The sequence below is a fragment of the Anguilla rostrata genome, chromosome 14, assembly GCF_018555375.3.
Source record: "Anguilla rostrata isolate EN2019 chromosome 14, ASM1855537v3, whole genome shotgun sequence".
NCBI lineage: Eukaryota > Metazoa > Chordata > Actinopteri > Anguilliformes > Anguillidae > Anguilla > Anguilla rostrata.
This window is the reverse complement of record NC_057946.1, coordinates 20,380,757-20,398,768: the sequence shown is the minus strand read 5'-3', so window position 1 is coordinate 20,398,768 and position 18,012 is coordinate 20,380,757. Positions and strand designations below refer to the sequence as shown.

The 18,012-nt window shown below is 40.3% G+C and overlaps 2 protein-coding genes and 1 long non-coding RNA gene across 5 annotated transcripts in view; 2 read left to right on the top strand and 1 right to left on the bottom strand.

The window, feature by feature from the left end:
• The window catches only part of LOC135239901 (probable E3 ubiquitin-protein ligase HERC1), a 64,762-nt gene extending 62,509 nt beyond the window's left edge, over nt 1-2,253 (top strand). Inside the window, exons 78-79 of the mRNA XM_064308904.1 lie at nt 175-480; nt 1,850-2,253. Of these exons, the coding sequence (XP_064164974.1) occupies nt 175-480; nt 1,850-2,035 (492 nt within the window). The 3' untranslated portion in view covers nt 2,036-2,253. The remainder of the gene's footprint in view (nt 1-174; nt 481-1,849) is intronic.
• Nucleotides 2,254-3,934: 1,681 nt separating this feature from the next.
• Nucleotides 3,935-12,925, bottom strand: LOC135240009 (long-chain-fatty-acid--CoA ligase ACSBG2-like). The gene is made up of 15 exons (XM_064309089.1): nt 12,783-12,925; nt 11,352-11,443; nt 10,703-11,088; nt 9,903-10,186; nt 9,403-9,491; nt 9,096-9,216; nt 8,876-8,956; nt 8,486-8,635; nt 8,127-8,294; nt 7,819-8,000; nt 7,285-7,518; nt 6,963-7,180; nt 6,602-6,741; nt 5,545-5,788; nt 3,935-5,227 (listed from the first exon to the last, which is right to left on the bottom strand). The coding sequence occupies exons 2-15, from the start codon at nt 11,429-11,431 to the stop codon at nt 5,151-5,153; spliced, it is 2,454 nt and encodes an 817-aa protein (XP_064165159.1). The 5' UTR covers nt 11,432-11,443; nt 12,783-12,925; the 3' UTR covers nt 3,935-5,150.
• Nucleotides 12,923-18,012, top strand: part of LOC135240013 (uncharacterized) — a 38,210-nt gene continuing 33,120 nt past the window's right edge. For 2 of the 3 annotated variants that reach the window (XR_010325547.1, XR_010325545.1), the window contains exon 1: nt 12,923-13,061. This is a non-coding gene — a long non-coding RNA (uncharacterized LOC135240013). Of the gene's footprint in view, nt 13,203-18,012 lie in introns of all 3 variants that reach the window. The other variant, XR_010325546.1, reaches the window with a different exon arrangement.

Sequence of the window (18,012 nt, the reverse complement as noted above, 5' to 3'; positions counted from 1 at the left end):
AACAGCTTGAGGTCTTGCTGAGCTGCTAATTAGTAGAATCCGGTGTGCCAAATTAGGGTTTAAATAAAAAGCTGCAGGACGGTAGATCTCCAGGGACAGGGTTGGGCAGCCCTGCGCTATGCTGAGCTGAACTGACGCAGCTGAACCCTGCTTGTGTGTGGCCTGTCCTGCCAGGTGGTGGCAGTGCGGGAGGGCATGTCCTCCATCATCCCAGTGCCCCTGCTGTCCCTCCTCACCGCCAAACAGCTGGAGCAGATGGTGTGCGGCCTGCCCGAGGTGTCCGTGGAGATGCTCAAGAAGGTGGTGCGCTACCGCGACATCACCGACAGCCACCAGCTGATAGGCTGGCTGTGGCAGAGCCTGGAGGAATTCACCAATGAGGAGAGAGTGCTGTTCCTGCGCTTCGTCTCGGGCAGGTCCAGGCTGCCTTCAAACCCGGCTGACATCACCCAGAAGTTCCAGATCATCAAGGTCGACAGGGTAAGAGATAAAAGCTGGCCCATTTGGCCCTGTAATTTACAGAACCACACAGTAAGCAGGTTGGGGGTGCTGGCAGTTGGCTGAGGTTCTGTGAAGCTGGCTAAGCCTGCCTTTCTCCTGTCTTGTTAAACTTTTACTGGTCTTTTTTCTATTGTGATTTAGTTCTAAGCTATTTTAGACAAATGATTGTTGTGGTGGGGGCATGTCCCATTTGGCCCCATTTCACTTTATTATACAACGAATACCCAGGCAGTTTGTCATGTTCTTAATGAGCCCACATTTACATAATTGACCTTGCTAATGTAGATGGCATCTAATTAAAGTGTCACATGGAAAATAGAGAAATGCAATTAATGATATCAGCACATTTGGGCCAGTTTAGTGCTTCTGGGGCTTTTCTTCTCATAGATGAACTCAGAATTCTTGAATTGCATTTCTACATATTTAACATATTTAACATAATGTATCATAGGTATTATCTAACGAAGATGATTATGATTGTACGTAATCACAAATGAATTTTAACATCTAACGGTATTTCCAATATCAGTAAATTTCCATATACGTAATTGATAAAAATTCAGAATAGCACTCTCCTTGTATTTCTTGATGCACATATACAAAATTGGCCGCACCAAAATTCAAATACAACTCTCTGTTGTACCATGTCTCTCAAACCTATTTGTATTGATGACATAAGAACGGTTTTTGGTTTGTATATTTCTGTAATTTACTGCCTCCATCTTGCCTACAGAGTGGTAAAAATCTGCAGAGCTGAAGTCACAGCCCGTGATTCAGCTCACACACAGCACACTCAATCGACTTTCCTGTCTGATTTATTGCAACTGCTGGTGAAAATGACACCCCACCTTCACCTTATCTTCCACTCTTCTCCTCCACTGCATGTGTAGATAAGATGCCCTGGACCGTAGTGTGCAACTGTAGCCATTATTATTTACATATCCTGCTAGTTTCGGGCGGCAAGAAGATGAACCGTTATCATTAATGCTCAGTACGGTCTTTGATTACACCTCACGGCCCTACAATCTTAATTAAAAACTGGCAAGCTTTACCACAAGTCTATTTTAAAATGCATGTTTTAAAAAGTCTGTTTACACTGTTCTGTCTTTGACACACACAGACACTCACAAAACCACAGATCTACATTTGAAATTGCAGTGACACATTTTGTGCAATGGGACATCTTTCCAGTTCTGACATTGATAACTTGAGCTATTTGAAAAATTGATGTGGAAACCTGATCTCGAGTCTTTTGATGGAACCCAGTTCACAGCATAAAGATTATTTTTGGGTATTGCACTTGCTGTGTAAATACCTGTGGTATTTAAAAAAAATCTCTCCTTTCCAGCCAATCAATGGCCTGCCCACGGCCCAGACCTGCTTCTTCCAGTTACGACTGCCACCCTACACCAGCCAGGCAGTGCTAGCCGAGCGCCTACGTTACTCCATCCACAACTGTCCCTCCATTGACATGGACAACTACATGCTGTCACGCAACAGTGACCCAGCAGAGGGCTCCGACACAGAATACTAAGTGAGACAAGCGGCTCAAAATGGCTGCCATTACTTGAAAGCACAACTGTTTATTGTAGTTCTTCTTCTTTATGGTGCAATAGAGCTCTCTCTGGGAATGTGGTATCAAAGTGCTGTTGGGGACAGAGATGTGGGACTCGTACCCATAATGCACTTCTGAAAATCCTCGAGAGTTGGATCAAGAGTTCACCTCAAAAAAAAAAAAAAAAAAATCAAGAAGCAATCATTCAGCTGCAGTGTTCCTGCATGACGCAGAGTATTTTTTATTTAAAAACAATTCACTTTTTTTCAAAGACATTACGCAGTTCAATTCTGCGTGGCAGGAAATTATAAAAATGCCTTAACTGGCAAGGTTGTGCATCTATTAATGGAGAAATATTATTTCAGCGCCTACTGTATGCCTGTGAACTTTGGGAACAGCGCGTAATGAATTTACTGGTGCCCTTGAACCTGACTGACACGGATGACTGGCCAAGTGTAAAATAAGAACATGGTGAAATGGCCTAGTGGGTGATTGAACACTAATAACTGACAGATTAGTCTTTTTCAGTACACCTCTGAGCCTGTTAAAACTTGTATGCTAAATATCCGGTCATTGTGGCAAAGGCTGTCAAGAAAGACCAGAATGTGTGCTGCCGTGGCTTTGATGAATTGTAGAGAGGAAAGTGACATAGTATTGAAATACAGGTTATTGTATTCCCTATTAAGTTTGTCAGTAGTCTTATCAATAAAGAGTCTCTCCACCAGTGTATGTTGGACGAATGTATACCCAAATGCCATGCACATATGCACTCATACTAATTTTTATTTGCCAAAAATTGGTACTACTGCGTCTTAAGTGGATTTTGGTAATTTGCTGCAGTTGTGAAGAGTAGTGAATTTAACATGCTGTGTTTTTGCCCTTTTAAAATGCATTATAAGAATTAAGGCTTTTTAATGTGGGGTGGGTGGAACTATATTGGTCACTATTGGTAGTCTAGGATTCCATGCTTTAGTGCATATTCCACTTTTAGCTTGTCCCAGAAAGCCTAGGGCGGTTTCTCAACATGGAGCGTTGGAGGAGAGGCTGTCCAGCTTCTGTACAGATACATCAGTACAGATGGACTGCAGTTTAATACATTATAGCAATTATATTACTAAACATTTTAAGAGGTGCTCATAAGCATCTTCTTTTTTTTTTTGCTGAAAACTTGAAAACCACTAAGGGAATAATAATGGTACTGGATTGCCCAGTACTGGACTGCACTGAGGGAAACGTTCCATTGTGGTACTCAAGACGGCATGGTTGTTGTAATGTTTGCACTTTAGACTTTGTATGCATTGTTGAATGATCAGTGATGGTCCGTCAAATGCTTTGGGGCTAAAAAAAAGAATATGCACATGTGAGGAGCAGTTTTGTGTAAACATTAAATTCAGTGTGTTTCAAAAAGCAAAATGTGGTTTCTTCTTCCATTAGCTTTCATTTATGAATACAGAAGTGGAACCTTACTGAATTGAGGAATCTTTGAACAAGTGCCTAATGCCCCAGAGTAACAAGGAGCAACTCCAAACTCCCCCTTCAGTTAAATGACTTTAAACCAGGAAATGGTGCAGCCCATTCCCTTACTGCATGGTACAGGCAATCTATTTTCCAAGAGGCCATGTCCCTCAGAATCTATTACTTTTTAATGGAGCAATTAAACCCAAAAGGGCCATTGATGGTGTGGTCTTAATTCCCAGTTGTGTCTAAACACCAAGGTCAGAAGAGTCTAATGTGAAGAAACTTTCTTTTTTCATTTCACCCAAGGTCGGTAGTCTTGACCATGTAAACCTTGTGTGACGCCACCTATTTAAATCACTACCATAAAAGGACATATGAGCTGCAAATCCAAACTGCTTGAAGGCAGAGCACAATCACCAATTTTAATTAACTGCTTTTATTTCAAGTCAACTGCCATGTACTGAAGTCTCATTGTTATGGGAGCACCTTTGTGTGCAAATACACAAAACTGCATGCATCAATTCATAATTACCTGGTCTACAAAGCTTGGTATGCAGTTCACATTAGTGCCCCTTGGCTTTTACAATGAACAGAATTTGAGAGCTCTTTAGTGCAAAAGCACTATCAAGACAAAGAATCAAACATTTTCAAAAGGCAAGGAGCAATACATAAAGCGATTGCTGTGCTCCTAACAACTGAACTTGTTTGATTCATCAAACAGTGTGGCTGCCCGCATACTGTGCTTAACCGTTTTAACAGTTATACCCTCCATAGTTGAGCTGCATGTTTACAACTGGCAGGGAAAATTACTTTATACCGTAATTGTGTGTTCGGTCAGATGTGTAACTTGTGACACTCCACTTTACCGTTGACTGATTGATTAATTCCATCTGACCCTCACACACAGAGGCTGATGCCCCTTTTTAGAGGGGTCTTTTACTTGCACTGTGATATCTCTTTCAGGAATGCAGAAGTTCTCATTTATTTTACATAAGCATTGGTTTTCTCCATCTCTCTCATCACCAACTTCTGTTCATTAAAAGAATTTGCTTCATCACATACACGGTACCGAATTACAGCAGTCATAGCACACAAACACTGCTGCCAGGTTTGCTGCATTTTAGTTTGGCATAGTACATTTTAGAGGTTTAAACTTGTCACTTGCATACATATTTATTCCCACTTCCCATATACATTTTCTAAATTGCAAAGTGACAAGAAATTTAATTAAATTATATATTGTGAGCACAGACACTACTCCGCAGAGAGGGATTGCTGAAAGTATCAGTTTGTATTGCCGGCAAGTGAAAATGAGCCTATTTGAATTCAGTCAGCTAGATGTGGCAATTACACAAAACTGTACATCTGATTACTCGATCACGTCTCACCCATAGCATAGATGGCATTCAATTAAATGCTGGCAGTGAAAAGATGTTCAGTGAAAGCTCAATGTATTAGTCTATAATACCATGTGCAAGTACACAGACACTGATGGTATGAGGGAACTGGGGCTGTTCTCCAGTCATCTCAGTTGTGGATCAAGTGCAAAAGACAGCGTAAAGTGCAAATTCCACAGTCCAATGACTTTCCCATGTGTCAATTCTGAATTCCCACATCTCACGTTCCCGGAAGTGCATCACTCAGCATAAAACCTCTCTATTTCCTCTTTGTACATTTTGTGAACAATGGGCCTCTTCAGCTTCATGGTTGGACCTGAAGATCAGACAAGGATTTTGGTAAGCATCCTTAGCACTAAGGTAAGGTGTTCCTTAATTAGCTTCCAAGGTTAAGATTCAAATTGCACAAATCTATAAAGCTAGACAATTTATTTCACGAGTGAACCAGAAAATAGTTATACATTTCTACATACATTTTCAAAAAATATAATGGAAAGCCATTTGATGCCAACTGGAGAAGCGACCAACATGGACCAAATTAAATATCAATGGCAATTTATTTTACGTCACAGCATGGTTCTCCACTTTGATTTTCACACGGTAATGCAAAGGAATGTTATATAGCCGACTCACCCAGTTCTCCCCCACAGATGGAGAAGTCCCTCTTCAGTATTGTCCATTTCTGGATCTTCTGTGCATTGGAGGTTGCCCTGATGTTGACACGTTCTATGCCCTCCTGGATGGCTTTGGATATGGCTGGGGGTATCTTGACGGTGAGATCTGAGATATGGACCACAGTGAAGCCTCGCTGCTTGCAGAACTCCACGGTTTCTGGGGCCAGCTCATCGGTCGGCTCCCCTGAGTCATCAATATTACACTGTGGGGGAGAGTGTTAACATTGTGTGAAGCCTGCTCAACGTGACCTTTACTGGGTCTTTTGAAATGTGGCAATCGTCTGAAAATTAAGAGTGCATTAGAACTTCCATGTGTGCTATTCTATTCCCAAAGAATACCTCTGCAGTTGTAATTTCATTTTATAATTACGAGTTCTCTGCTGTATCACTGCCGGGCAGCTCACAATTAGACACACCACACTGCATTTCATGTGTAAAATAAAACACTAAGTCACTAATTTCAGATTTAAGAGATGATCTGGTGCATCTTCAAAATACCCTGTGTTAGCCAGATCAATGGAGCTAAACATTAACAGTAAAATAGCCAGTGATGGTTAGAAAATGATTGACCAGTTTTACACATGAAGTTACAAGAGTTTTGATTAGAATGATCTAAAGATGACAAACTTGATTGTTCCATCATTAAGCTACACAGCTTAATTCACAATTAATGCAGAACTGAAGCTAAACATCAAAACATGCCATGCTCTGAAAGCAATTCAGGCACAGTTCAATGGTGACCTTGGTGTTGATGCTTTGGTTTACCAATTAGGGGGCAACTCATACTTCATCTCTCTCACTCAATACAGAATTTGATGCATTTAGGATGCCACAAGTGAGCAGTCAGTCTCTCACATCCATTTGCAAAAACAGTGAAGTACACAGAGTGCAATAAATTTGTACAAATCATATCCAGAGAAATAATCTACAGTTAGTTGCAGGCATTTGCAATCAAGCTACATCACCTTTAAAATTTCCATGCAACTAAAGCTCCAGGAGCTTTACTGTAACCTTACTTTGAGTGTTAACAGGAGTGAAAGAAACTTCCTCTTGTCTCCCACCAGCATGGCATTGCTGACGATGGGCAACTCCTCCTTAACTGCATCCTCGATGGGCACGGGGGGTATGTTCTCTCCACCCGCCGTGATGATCAACTCTACATTCCAAAACAGAGCCGTTCAGATAGGAATGGCAAAGTCACTCATATTCTACACCTGGCATACTGCTAGTGCTGAAATACAGTGCCTTACCTAGGAATGGATCCAGCTTAAAGTCTGGTTCCTTACAGCTTTACTATATTAATCAACCAACTCCCCTTCACAATGCATGGTACCAGCTGATCGGTCATCTTGTTCTTAACTTACAGGTGACCCTTACCCTTGATCCGACCTGTGACGAACAGGAAGCCATCCTTGTCATGTTTGCCCAGGTCTCCAGAGTGCAGCCATCCCTCCTGGTCCAGCGCCGTTTCGGTCTGCTCGCGCATGTTGAGGTAGCCCATGAACACATGGCGGCCCCAGAAGCAGAGCTCCCCAATCCCATCCTCATCTGGCTTGTCCAGCTTTGTGCTGCATCCCACTACTTCCTTCCCACAGCTGTGGAAAAAGAGGGTGTCCCAGAGTCAGCCAGCTTCAAACACCTGTATGATGTGTCTACAAGAGACTAGAATGGCCATTCTAAATGTGCTGTGGTTGCTGACCTCATGATGCGGTTGGCTGAATGCCAGGATACAGTGTGGGGTCCCGTACTTTCGCTCATTCCGTACAGCTCAAACAGGGGGATGTTGAAGCTCATAAAGAACTCCAGCGTATCCTTGGTGATCGGAGCAGCCCCTGTATAGCAGGCTGTACAGCGGTCTAGGCCCAAAGCGACACGTACCTTTTTGAAAACCAGGCTGTTGGCTAGCATGTAACCCCAGGGCACTGCGTCACTGCTGGAGTCCCAAAAAGAAAAAATGGTCAATGCAACAAATGGAGTCTCAATTAGTCCAGAAGACATTTCTTCCCCACCATAATCTCAAAAAACTACCCAGTCAGCAAGAAACCCCACCCAGTCATATCCATGTACACACAATACACACGAGAACAAAGTGTATACATTTATAACATTTAAATGTTGCTTTTGAGGTTCCTTTTCCATTAGGATGCTACACTTGGAGGGAGCTCACTTCTAAGCTGCCTGCATGGGGCATTTGGGAACCAGCAGCCCAAACACACACAGTTGTGACTCTTACCCATTCATTGCATTGTAACTGGCCTGCAGTCCAATAGACTTGGCCCAATTTGCCACTTTGCTCCTGATCATAGAAGCCTTCGCCCCCATGGCCTTCATCTTCTCCTGCATCTTCTCCCAAACCCGAGGCACACCCAGGAAGGTTGTGGGCCGTACCTCCCTCAGGGTGTTCACCAAGGAGCCCTGCCATAGTAACAAGGCCAGTCTTAATTTCTCTATTACTCCAGTTAATTAGAAATCTGCCTAACCCATTAAACCATCCACCTTCTGTTCATTTACACCACTTTAATAAAAAAAACAACAACTTGCCTTCAAGGCATCTGGTTCAGCAAAGTATGTTGTTCCCGCAAACCTCATGCTGATCCACAGGTCATAGACCTGAGCCGCCACGTGACTGAGGGGCAGGTAGCTGACTGTCATCTGCTCCCCCTGCTTAAGGTTAGTCATGTTTCCAGCTGTATTGGCTATCCAGGTTATCTGGTGAAAGGACCAGATAGAAAATTAAGCTTCAGTAAGAAAATTAAGATTAACATTTTATGAAAGACCTTGACATTGCAGTATACCAGATCACTGAAAACTGACCCTTCTCATATGATGGTAGTGGTACCATGTATGGTTTCTGGCAAAAGGAGCTGCAAACATGTCAAGGGCCCCAAGGCCAAACTCACATTGTCATGGCTCAGCATGGCACCCTTGGGTTGCCCCGTTGTCCCAGAGGTGTATATGAGGGAGCAGCACTCGTTGGCCACCTGAGACCTGATGACATCATTAAGGGTTTCCTCACCGACATCCTCTCCCAGCTTTAGAAACTCCTTCCACTGTTGAATGGGGGAGAAGGCTGTCAAAAGTAAAACTGCACTAAGCATTACTGCAAGTGAAAGTTCAGATGAGTGGTAATCTTTCAAATGAAAGACAATTGTGTCAGGCAAGTTTGCACAGGATAAACATGCCTGATTCCAAATTGGGCCCATGTCAGAACAGGATAAGCAAAATCATTTCAAAAGATGGCAGTGAGCAACCGAGTCAGTTTTTAGGGAAGCATTTCAGACTAAACTCACCGTGTATAGATTTGACAGCTTCTGTTCCAATTCATCTTTGTACTGTACAATAGCTTTCAAGTGTGGCAACTGGTCTTTAACCTAACAGATAAAATAAGATTATGAAGCAAAATAAAATTCTGTATTAATGAATACATTTTAATCTCTGAATAATCCCCATCCCCATACCACACCCACCCAAAAAAAAAAAAACAAGTAATCTATGATTAGCATCCCTTACCTTGAGGATTTTGACAAGTTGCTTGTGATTCTCCACCACCAGCACATTGGCCTCACAGTGGTTACCCACATATTGGCAGGCCTCCGGAGAGTTAGTCACATAGATTCCAACTGCAAGGCCACTGGAGAAATGTACACAATATACAACCTACCGCCATTTTCCCAGTGAATTTCATCAGGCCATTGCTTGCTGTACAACTGTCAGTTTCCATTTCAAGAATGTAAACATTAAAAAAAATAAAATAAAAAAAAAATCATCCATGAAAGTAAAGGCATCATACACTGTAAAATATAAAGTTTGACATTACCCAGCCAAAATGCACCCAACATCTGCAATAAACCACTCTGGCGAGTTAAATCCCAAAATTCCAACACCATGGTAACGCTCCAGCCCCAACTAGAAAACAAGAGAAACAAAAAGTAACCAGCTATTTTAGAGTATTCTAAGAGCTTGATAATTTGTGTGTGCATTTTCCCCCGGGGGTAGAAATCTAGGAGTGTTACATCAATAGACCCTAGTATTTGCCTTCTGTAGCTATAAAACGTTCAATTTGATTTTTTTCCCCCTGTACATTCATGTTAGTCAACTCCCTTATGAATATTTATCCCACAATAGACTTGTATGTCAATCTTACTTCATGACTATTAAGCTTGTGTTCAGAATAAGATTTAAATTACAAGTACAAATATACACAGCAGCATACTCAAAAGGGAGATATGTACCTTCCAAGAAGTTAGTTTAAATATATAGATTCCCCAATTACTTGTATAGCAGAGGTTCTTCACTTCAAATTTAAGCCAAACTAACCTTCAGGAAGCTCTTAGCTGCTGCTCGACACTGCTGGAAATACTCCTTGTATGTTAGCATCTCCCAGTTCCCATTCTTCTTGGCTGCCAGTGCGGGGAGGTCCCCGTAGATCTTCACAGTCTCCTGAAACATCTGATAGACAGTCATCGAGGCTTCGGAGCCAGGGCCCGACTTGGCCATTCTTAGCTTGACAGCGTGGTCTCTGGAGGTGCTCCACATCTGCTCTGCTGGAGCTAGGGCAATGCCAGGTTGAACATTCTCTGTCGCTGTGAATGACAATGCCTCTGGAAGAGAAGAGGGCATACAGTATACTTCAAGTCACAATTACTGGTGTGTCCAAAGCAAACCCCCTCATCATGTGAGAAACAGCACAACATTCACTAATAATCTGTCAGGGCAGTTGGCAAATTAGTGGAGCAGTTCTAGACTTGTTGTGTAAACACAAAGGCAAAAACAAAATGGCTTTAGCTTCAGCTGAACCAAGCCAGAGATGATGCATTACCCTGTGGATGCCTAGGATGTACTGCTACAACCCATGCGGTTTTCTCTACTGTTGGAGCTGGTTTTAACAAAAGGCATTCATAACATGGAAAACAATGAAGCAGCAACTGCATTCATTGTGAAATGTATTGCCCACTTCTCAAGCTGGAACATGGCCTATAATCAACATTGATTTTACCAGAACAATCATACATGAACACAATTTTATAGAAAGTTCACATTTTCAGCTTTAAAAGATGTTATTACCAACTGTTTGCAACACATCTGCCATACACATGAACAAGCTGAAGTAGCAATACCTTTACACCCTGGAGGTCCATGTGGTCCTATAGATGAATGCAACTTAAGGGGTACCAGGTTATTATTGATGCAAGGTCTAGTAGTTCCATATTTGGGAAACTCCACAAAATGTTGGTTGATGGCTGCCTCTTGGCCCTGTGGTTCCAGGGGGCTGGCCCACCTCCCAATCCCAGATTGCACCAGTAATGCAGGCCCTCTCTCTCCTGTGCACGTAGACTCGACCTTCCTCCCAGCTCGAGCGTCCCGTCCTTCTGCATGGTGAATGTGTGCCATCTCTCCATTGGTAAGGGGGCAGTTGTAGCTTCCATTCACAATGACTTTATTCTCCTCAAGAGAAGCAGTACTCTGAGTGTATGAATCCTTTTTGAGAGGGGCATTTACAAATCTGAAAAGGTAATTTAAAAAAATACATTTTTAAATCTTGAACAAAATCAGTGTGAAGAACAATGGAATTTAAAAAATATGCTTTTCCGAAAAATTGAGTCTCTCCCTAATCACTCAAATTGTGAGCATGTGGAAAAATAATTATGGATCACACTGACAGGTAATCAAAATTCCCTTGGTGGAAAATGATAGTTAGATAAGCATAGCTAAGCCACCATCCAAAAAAAAAAAAAAATCAGTTTTAATAAATGGAAACATACTCACTTATCCAAGCCATTCTCTATACAGCAAACTCTAGGAGAGTAGGTTTGGTTACCTGGATGGCCCACACCATTGACTGACATCTTGTAAATTCACTAAAGGGACAAAGTCAAAGCTACTATTAAGAGGCATCAAGGCATGAACCATGACACCACTATATTATTGTCAAATTCATTATTTTCAGAATGCTCCACTACAACTTGGTGGGGAAAAAAAAAAAAAAAAAAAAAAAAAAAAAAACTACCCAACATTCCTTGAGATTCGGTAAATAAATAAATAAATAAAATAAAAAATCGTTCCTTTTTTATTCATGAGCACACACACAGAACGACAATGGCTAATATTGCTAGTTTGCAACCAATGCACAGTACTGTCCAACCACAAGTCGTTTTCAGTGATGCTTTTTAATGGCAGGAATAAATAACCATAACCAAGATTCAGAAAGTAAGTTTGAAATAAAACATGTGAATATAGTTTTATTATGTAGCAAAATTGATCAAATTATTAAATACAAGTCACTCGTTTTGATGGTCAGCATGCAAGACAAAATAGTGTGGTTTGACACAATACTTCACAATAGTCATTATAGTAAGTTCTTAATATTCTTAACGAATTATCTTTATAAAACAGAAATTAGACTCAAACGATTGTATAAATCACTTGCACTTGAAAGTTATTGAAAAACAACCGCATTACAACGGTCAAATGTTAGACTATGCCATCTGTACAGAATTCATGGTAGGTTATACGGGTGTCGCTCAATTTAAGAATGGAAGGGTGCTTGGCCTTGCTCTACTCAAACTTCTGTTCTTAGTCATGTAATTGAATTATGACATGCATTTTTCTCCAAAGTGAGCCTCACCCCAACACTTTATTAGGGGTTAGACAGAATCATTCTTACGAAGACCTTTATAACACCGCTCGCTGAAACAACCAGTTAAGTAGCTGCAATAGATTTGGGCGATCTTTCGAAGGGTGTCGTGAATAACTAATGTAAAGGCATGTAAATTATATGTAACAAGTAGTAGCCCCTAGTTGCATAAATAGGCTACGTAGTCAACATCAATAAACATAGTTTTGTGTTTTATGATTTACCTTTACATCTTAAGTAGCCGACTGAAAGCGCGTTTTGAACTGTTGCCTAATCACCAATTAACCTACATTCAAAACAAATTATTGTTCGATCAAATATAGAATCAATATTTTTATTTAGAATTATTTTACATCTTTAGATGGCGGAGGGAGCGTTTCATCTATGCTTTTTAACTTGGAAGTCTGTGGGACCGGAATAAGTATTTATAGCCAGCCTTAGCTGCTATGGGAATGGTGGTTAATTAGGAACAGGATTGAAATCCAACCGAGTAGACATACATTGGGTCAAGGTGGTCAGAATTCAAAAGTATATGTGTAATTAACGCCATAAACTGCACTTACCCAGAATGGACAGATCTACTGAAAGAAGCCACACGGCATCGGCAGCTTTTTCCAAACAGGGAAGGAGCTGGGAGGCCAAATGAAGATTAGCACAAAGCGACATAAAAGACGTGAGGGTTTAATTAGCGTAGATGGTTACATTGCTATGCACCTGTGTCTTTCACCTGTTAATCACCAAGCAGTTTCTGGTGGGGCTATTGTCTCGCTCCCTTGAGGAAACAGGTTGCAGAGACCCACAGGCTACCGCAATTAAGAGAGATCCCTGCGGACCCAAAACTTGTGAGTGGTGCTTCCTACATTATAAGCGTTCAGTATCATATGGACAACATGCATGTCCTTCCGTGGATTAGTGAGAACCGTCTTCCACTTTTGGAGGCTGCACTTATTCTGGGACTCAGCGGGTATGGCTGTAACACACGGGTAGGTCATCTAATATGACTTAATGGATGATTGATTGCTGCTTCGCGTGAGGAAGATGGTTTGGCATTGTTTGTTCGAGCACAACAAGCAACATTAATATTTGGCTAAAAAGTGTAAAATGATGCGCACGAGTGATGATACAAGTTAAAGAGCAGGCCCTGGGAATTTGGCCTATGTGAAAGAGTTCAACAAAATTCATCCATCCTATTTGCCATGCTAATCCGATTAAATTTATAGAATTTCTTTTTTTTTCCACAAAAGAAAATGATCAAAATTCACACATGCCACCAGTGAATATTTGATATGGAAGATTTTGAACTCAAAGCTCAACCAAAGGCTCGGTAAACAAACTGAGACGAAACTTTTTTTTTTTTTTTTTTGCTGGACCATATACTAGGTTTTGACCTGGTCTTGTTTTCATAATTGTTTGAAGATTTGAACATGGACTTGTTGCACGTATAAAACTAAACTGATTGGAGTGATTTAAAAGCGATTTAAAAGCTGCTCAACTCCACTACCGGTCTGGAGGAATATTAAAAAGATGCCTTGTACTATACATTTAATCTATGAGCACCTAACAGGTTTGACAGACAATAGGAAAGTCTATAAAGTATTTAAAATAACTACAGTGGAAATTGGTGCTCTCTCTCTCGATGACAAGAACTCAGTAGTTTATAGATGCATTTTGATTGGCTGAGTACATTATTTGCTAATGGTGATTCTCAATGTATGTGAGCCTCCTCTTTCATGAGCTTTAATTGCTGCTTTATGTCTATAGTGCTACTGTTTCCCTCCATATTTTCTTTTTAAATACTAAAAACTAAATTGATATTGTGCTCTCTGGTGATAATCATACTGAAGGTATCTCCACACTCGTATAACAATGCTAAATAAAACGGAGGTCCTTGGATGACATGAACTTTGAGTTTGCAATCCACTGCAAATGATGTCAAGCAGTGAATTTTTCCCTGTGGTGATTAGATTAGAGCAGATTGCGTTATCTAAGAACTGTTGCAAAGTATCCTTAGGCAACTGCGTTGGAACTCATCCGCAGTGACCTTCTACAGTGCAGTGCTTATACTTGCTGTGTGGGTGTATTCATTGAAAATCAATTGAAACCTCTTTCATTGTCCAATTTTCCACTTTCAGTCCTGAAGTTGTGTAAACAGACCTTGAGCTGGTCAGTTATGTGCCTACAATGAAATCGTTTGAAATGATCTGACTGTCTTAAGTGAAGGAATTAAATTATCCGTTGCACTTTTTGGAAGTTATCTGTGTCTAAATTCACTCAACAACTATTATTGCCCTTGGCAGGAATAATAATTGTATTTTTTGGCTGAATCGGAGCACCTGAGATTTTTTTTCTCTTTGATTTATGTGTGGTGGATGAGACTGTGTTTGTTCTATATCTAGAAGTAGAATGCACATTTTAAATGACCTTGTTAACCATCTGTTTTATCTGTGTACCAGGCAGTTGTGTGAAATTCACACTGTAGTCAGCATCACTGCAGCTGGGAGAGTTGAATCATCAACCCCCCCCCCCCCCCAACTATAAATAGCACCATTCATCTATCACCATAATTATTATAAAATGTAAAAAAATAAAATAAAAATAAAAATATTTAAAAGTATAAGAAACAATATACAAGTTACAAGTGCAAAAACTGAATAGAATTGTTAATGTCCGGTGTAGATGATGATTTAATGGATAGACTGTTTTGGAAATTCAGTTCACACTGTTGGGAGTTCTAATATTTTAGGCCTACAATATTTTTTTCTCAGCACTTGTGTTCTATGTGCTGCGTTCTGTCATCCTAGGATAAGAACTAACCCTGACTGTTATGTCAGAAATTATCTTTTCATTATGGCTCAAGCAAGCAGTCAACATGGGATTAGATTTATAGAATACACAATACATTGGCTTGTATTTTATTCAGTCTTCAGCATTTGACAACATGCCCTCATTGAATTATTATTTGTGCCTAAGCTTTTTTTTTTTTTTTTACACAAACATACAATTTACATTAAAATCTTTCTTGATTTGGTTCATAAACAAGATGCATTATAACTTACAGAGAATACATGCATACCTGCATATCACAGCTCATTCAAGGATAAGAAACTATTTTGCCCTTAAATAGCCTTAACAGACTGCACATAATGTTGTTCCAGCGGTTAATGATCTTCATAAAGAGGAATGGTTCATCTGCCCAGAGATAGTGGGATTATAAAACGATCTTTCAGGAAAAAAGGTTTTGCAATATAACAAGGCAAGAAAGATCAAAACAACAGATGAGATGGTGGCAATGCAGAGATTAAACTTGCTACAGGGTGTGCTAACCAAGGCAGTGGGGCCCAGCACTTTCCATTCCTCAGCAACACGTACTTGGAGGACAGGAACGTGATGACTTGAGGGATTTTAATGTTGCTATAAATTTGCATTTGATGTTGGAAACTAAGTCGGTTTTAAGCCCTTGACGGAGAACAGACTTGCCAGTCCCAACACTTAACATGCGTGAACAGCCATACAGACTTGCACACAAATGCATAAATGCACACTATACCATGTGGTGTACCATGATTAAAATGAATACTAAGGATTGTTTAGTACAGTCTAGTGTTATTTTTTAAAATTATTTTTGCATTTATTTCTGTTTAGCTTATTTTCTTTTGAAAGAAGTAAAAACTTATGAAATGGATTTGGAATGCAGTTGCAGTAGTTTGTTCTTGGCTCACTTGCCCCTTTTTAAAAATGAAGGACATGTCTGATTACAGGTATTATATTTTGTGATTTATTTGTTTTTCAGTAAAATTGTAAATGCCAGCACTAACTAAAGTTACCTGTAACTGTGCGAAATGTGCACAACTTGGTGGCATATGCTGTTTTTTGAATTATGTAAAGTACTGAATGATTGTCAGTCAATGTTAATGAGTCTATTGCAGTTCAAAATCAGGTTAAGCATTTTTAAGCTTTTTACGTCAGTGTCGAGCTAATGCTGTACGCCAATAGGGAAGGGCATTCTGCGCAATAAGAAACAAGTACAGTACCACTGATACCCAAAGGGTGGCAATAGTGTAACAGAGTAAATTACAATGTCCAAGAAGGCTATGGTTGGCATGGAAAATTGTTTTTGCAGATAAAAAAAGAAAAATAATATTCATAAAGTTCAGGTTTTGTTTATTTTTTTGTTCCAATCACTTTTGGATTGCCTGAAGGGAACATAGTGCAAGGATTTGTTTTTGACATGGGGAACATCTTAACGGAACTCAATAAATCTTCCACATCCTAAAAAAAAAAACCCTTCTATTGCAGCCTTTACCAGTCTTGCATACATCTGGTTGGAGGTGAATTGGATGGAAGGGACATAGTGATTGTACATCTTACCTATAATTTTCCCATAGACAGTTGATTATGCTATTATACTATGCATCAGAACTTAGTTTAGAGGGAGAAAACTAATTTTCACATTAATTGTATATTTCTGAATGCCATTGCCACAAACCAATGCAAAATCTAAGCCCTGGCTTTATTTAATGTGGAACAAGGTCACCTGGCCAATGAAGAGGCAGACAGGTTCAGTTTTGCCCAGTGCTAATTTAAACCTGGGCCAGCTAGATAATAATACGGTGACATCCCAAAATAAACTTGGCCTTCGGCCTGTCCTCTAAACGGGCAGTGTCTACAGGCCAGAGCCAGCAAAGATGATGTAAAATTGGCTGACTGGGCAACCCTACAGTCATTTCTGGGTTATTGACTTAAATTGTGTCTTTGCCCTCCCCCCTTGCACAACATACAAACACTGCCACACAAATGAAGCAACACTCATAAAAAATCCCTGGTTTATATACTGCAATATTAAATTCCCTCAAGTAAATAAACACAGGGTTTTTGAAATGGTTGAGACCTATGTAACCAAAGGCGCTATAGCAAAATCCACATGTGTGTGGATAACATTAGAGTTTAAAATGCTAGGGAGGCCTTGCTTCATAGTGAATTGTACAGCAGATCTCCAGTGTCTGTTGATTATGCTGTTGAAGGTAACTCGAGGAATATTCTTTGTCCGGTTCAGCTTTGCAGATGCACTGTGTTGCCAGGTTGAATTAGATGCTATTTGCGTGGTGAATGCTGAAGAGTTCCCTGATGTTACACACTTTCCAGTAAGGGTGTCGCATGCTGTATTGCTTTTTTGTGACTGGATGTTTAGCTGCATTGTTTCCCAGAATCCTCTCTCCCATGTCTTCTGCAATCACTCCCTAACTCTCAGCTGCATTCTGTCTCTGAGTCGTGACTGTCTCAGGCTCTTTAAAAACCCTCTCTCTCAGATCTCAGATTAAAGGAAAAAACTAAAATGCAACATTTGAGTGTTCCTCTGAATCTTGTTCTTCCCCAGTATCAGCTTGGGAATAGAGACTTGTGCATTTGAGAGCCTTAAAATTTCAGAGAACAGAATAAATTAAGGTGCACAAGAAATTGATTTTCTTTACTGAGATGTGTATAAACTGTATGAAAGAATATTAACCCTTTGTTTTACTGGGTCACACTAATGTAGTTATATGCATGTTTTTAGATGAAGTGCAATTTCAAAGATTGAATGCCTTCGGCATACATTTAACCAGTCTAATCTTGATTGAACATCTTATAGTCCCTTTATTTTCCAGATTTACAGGTCTGCTGAAAACTCCATGATTCGGGGAACTACAAGTTGCAATACCTCTTCAAGATCAAAGCATCATCATACTTCCTATATGTGTGCTTTTCTACCACTCTATCAGAAATACCAGATCACAAAAACTTACCTATCAGCCATTC

What these genes read in the sequence shown, in the direction of transcription:
- LOC135240009 (XM_064309089.1), bottom strand. Translation starts at nt 11,431, where the DNA reads ATGTCAGTCAATGGTGTGGGCCATCCAGGTAACCAAACCTACTCTCCT. An exon ending in CAGCTAAGAGCTTCCTGAAG is followed by an intron (nt 9,492 to 9,902) that starts GTTAGTTTGGCT and finishes CTTGTTTTCTAG; the next exon opens with TTGGGGCTGGAGCGTTACCA. An exon ending in AACTTGTCAAAATCCTCAAG is followed by an intron (nt 8,957 to 9,095) that starts GTAAGGGATGCT and finishes TTTATCTGTTAG; the next exon opens with GTTAAAGACCAGTTGCCACA.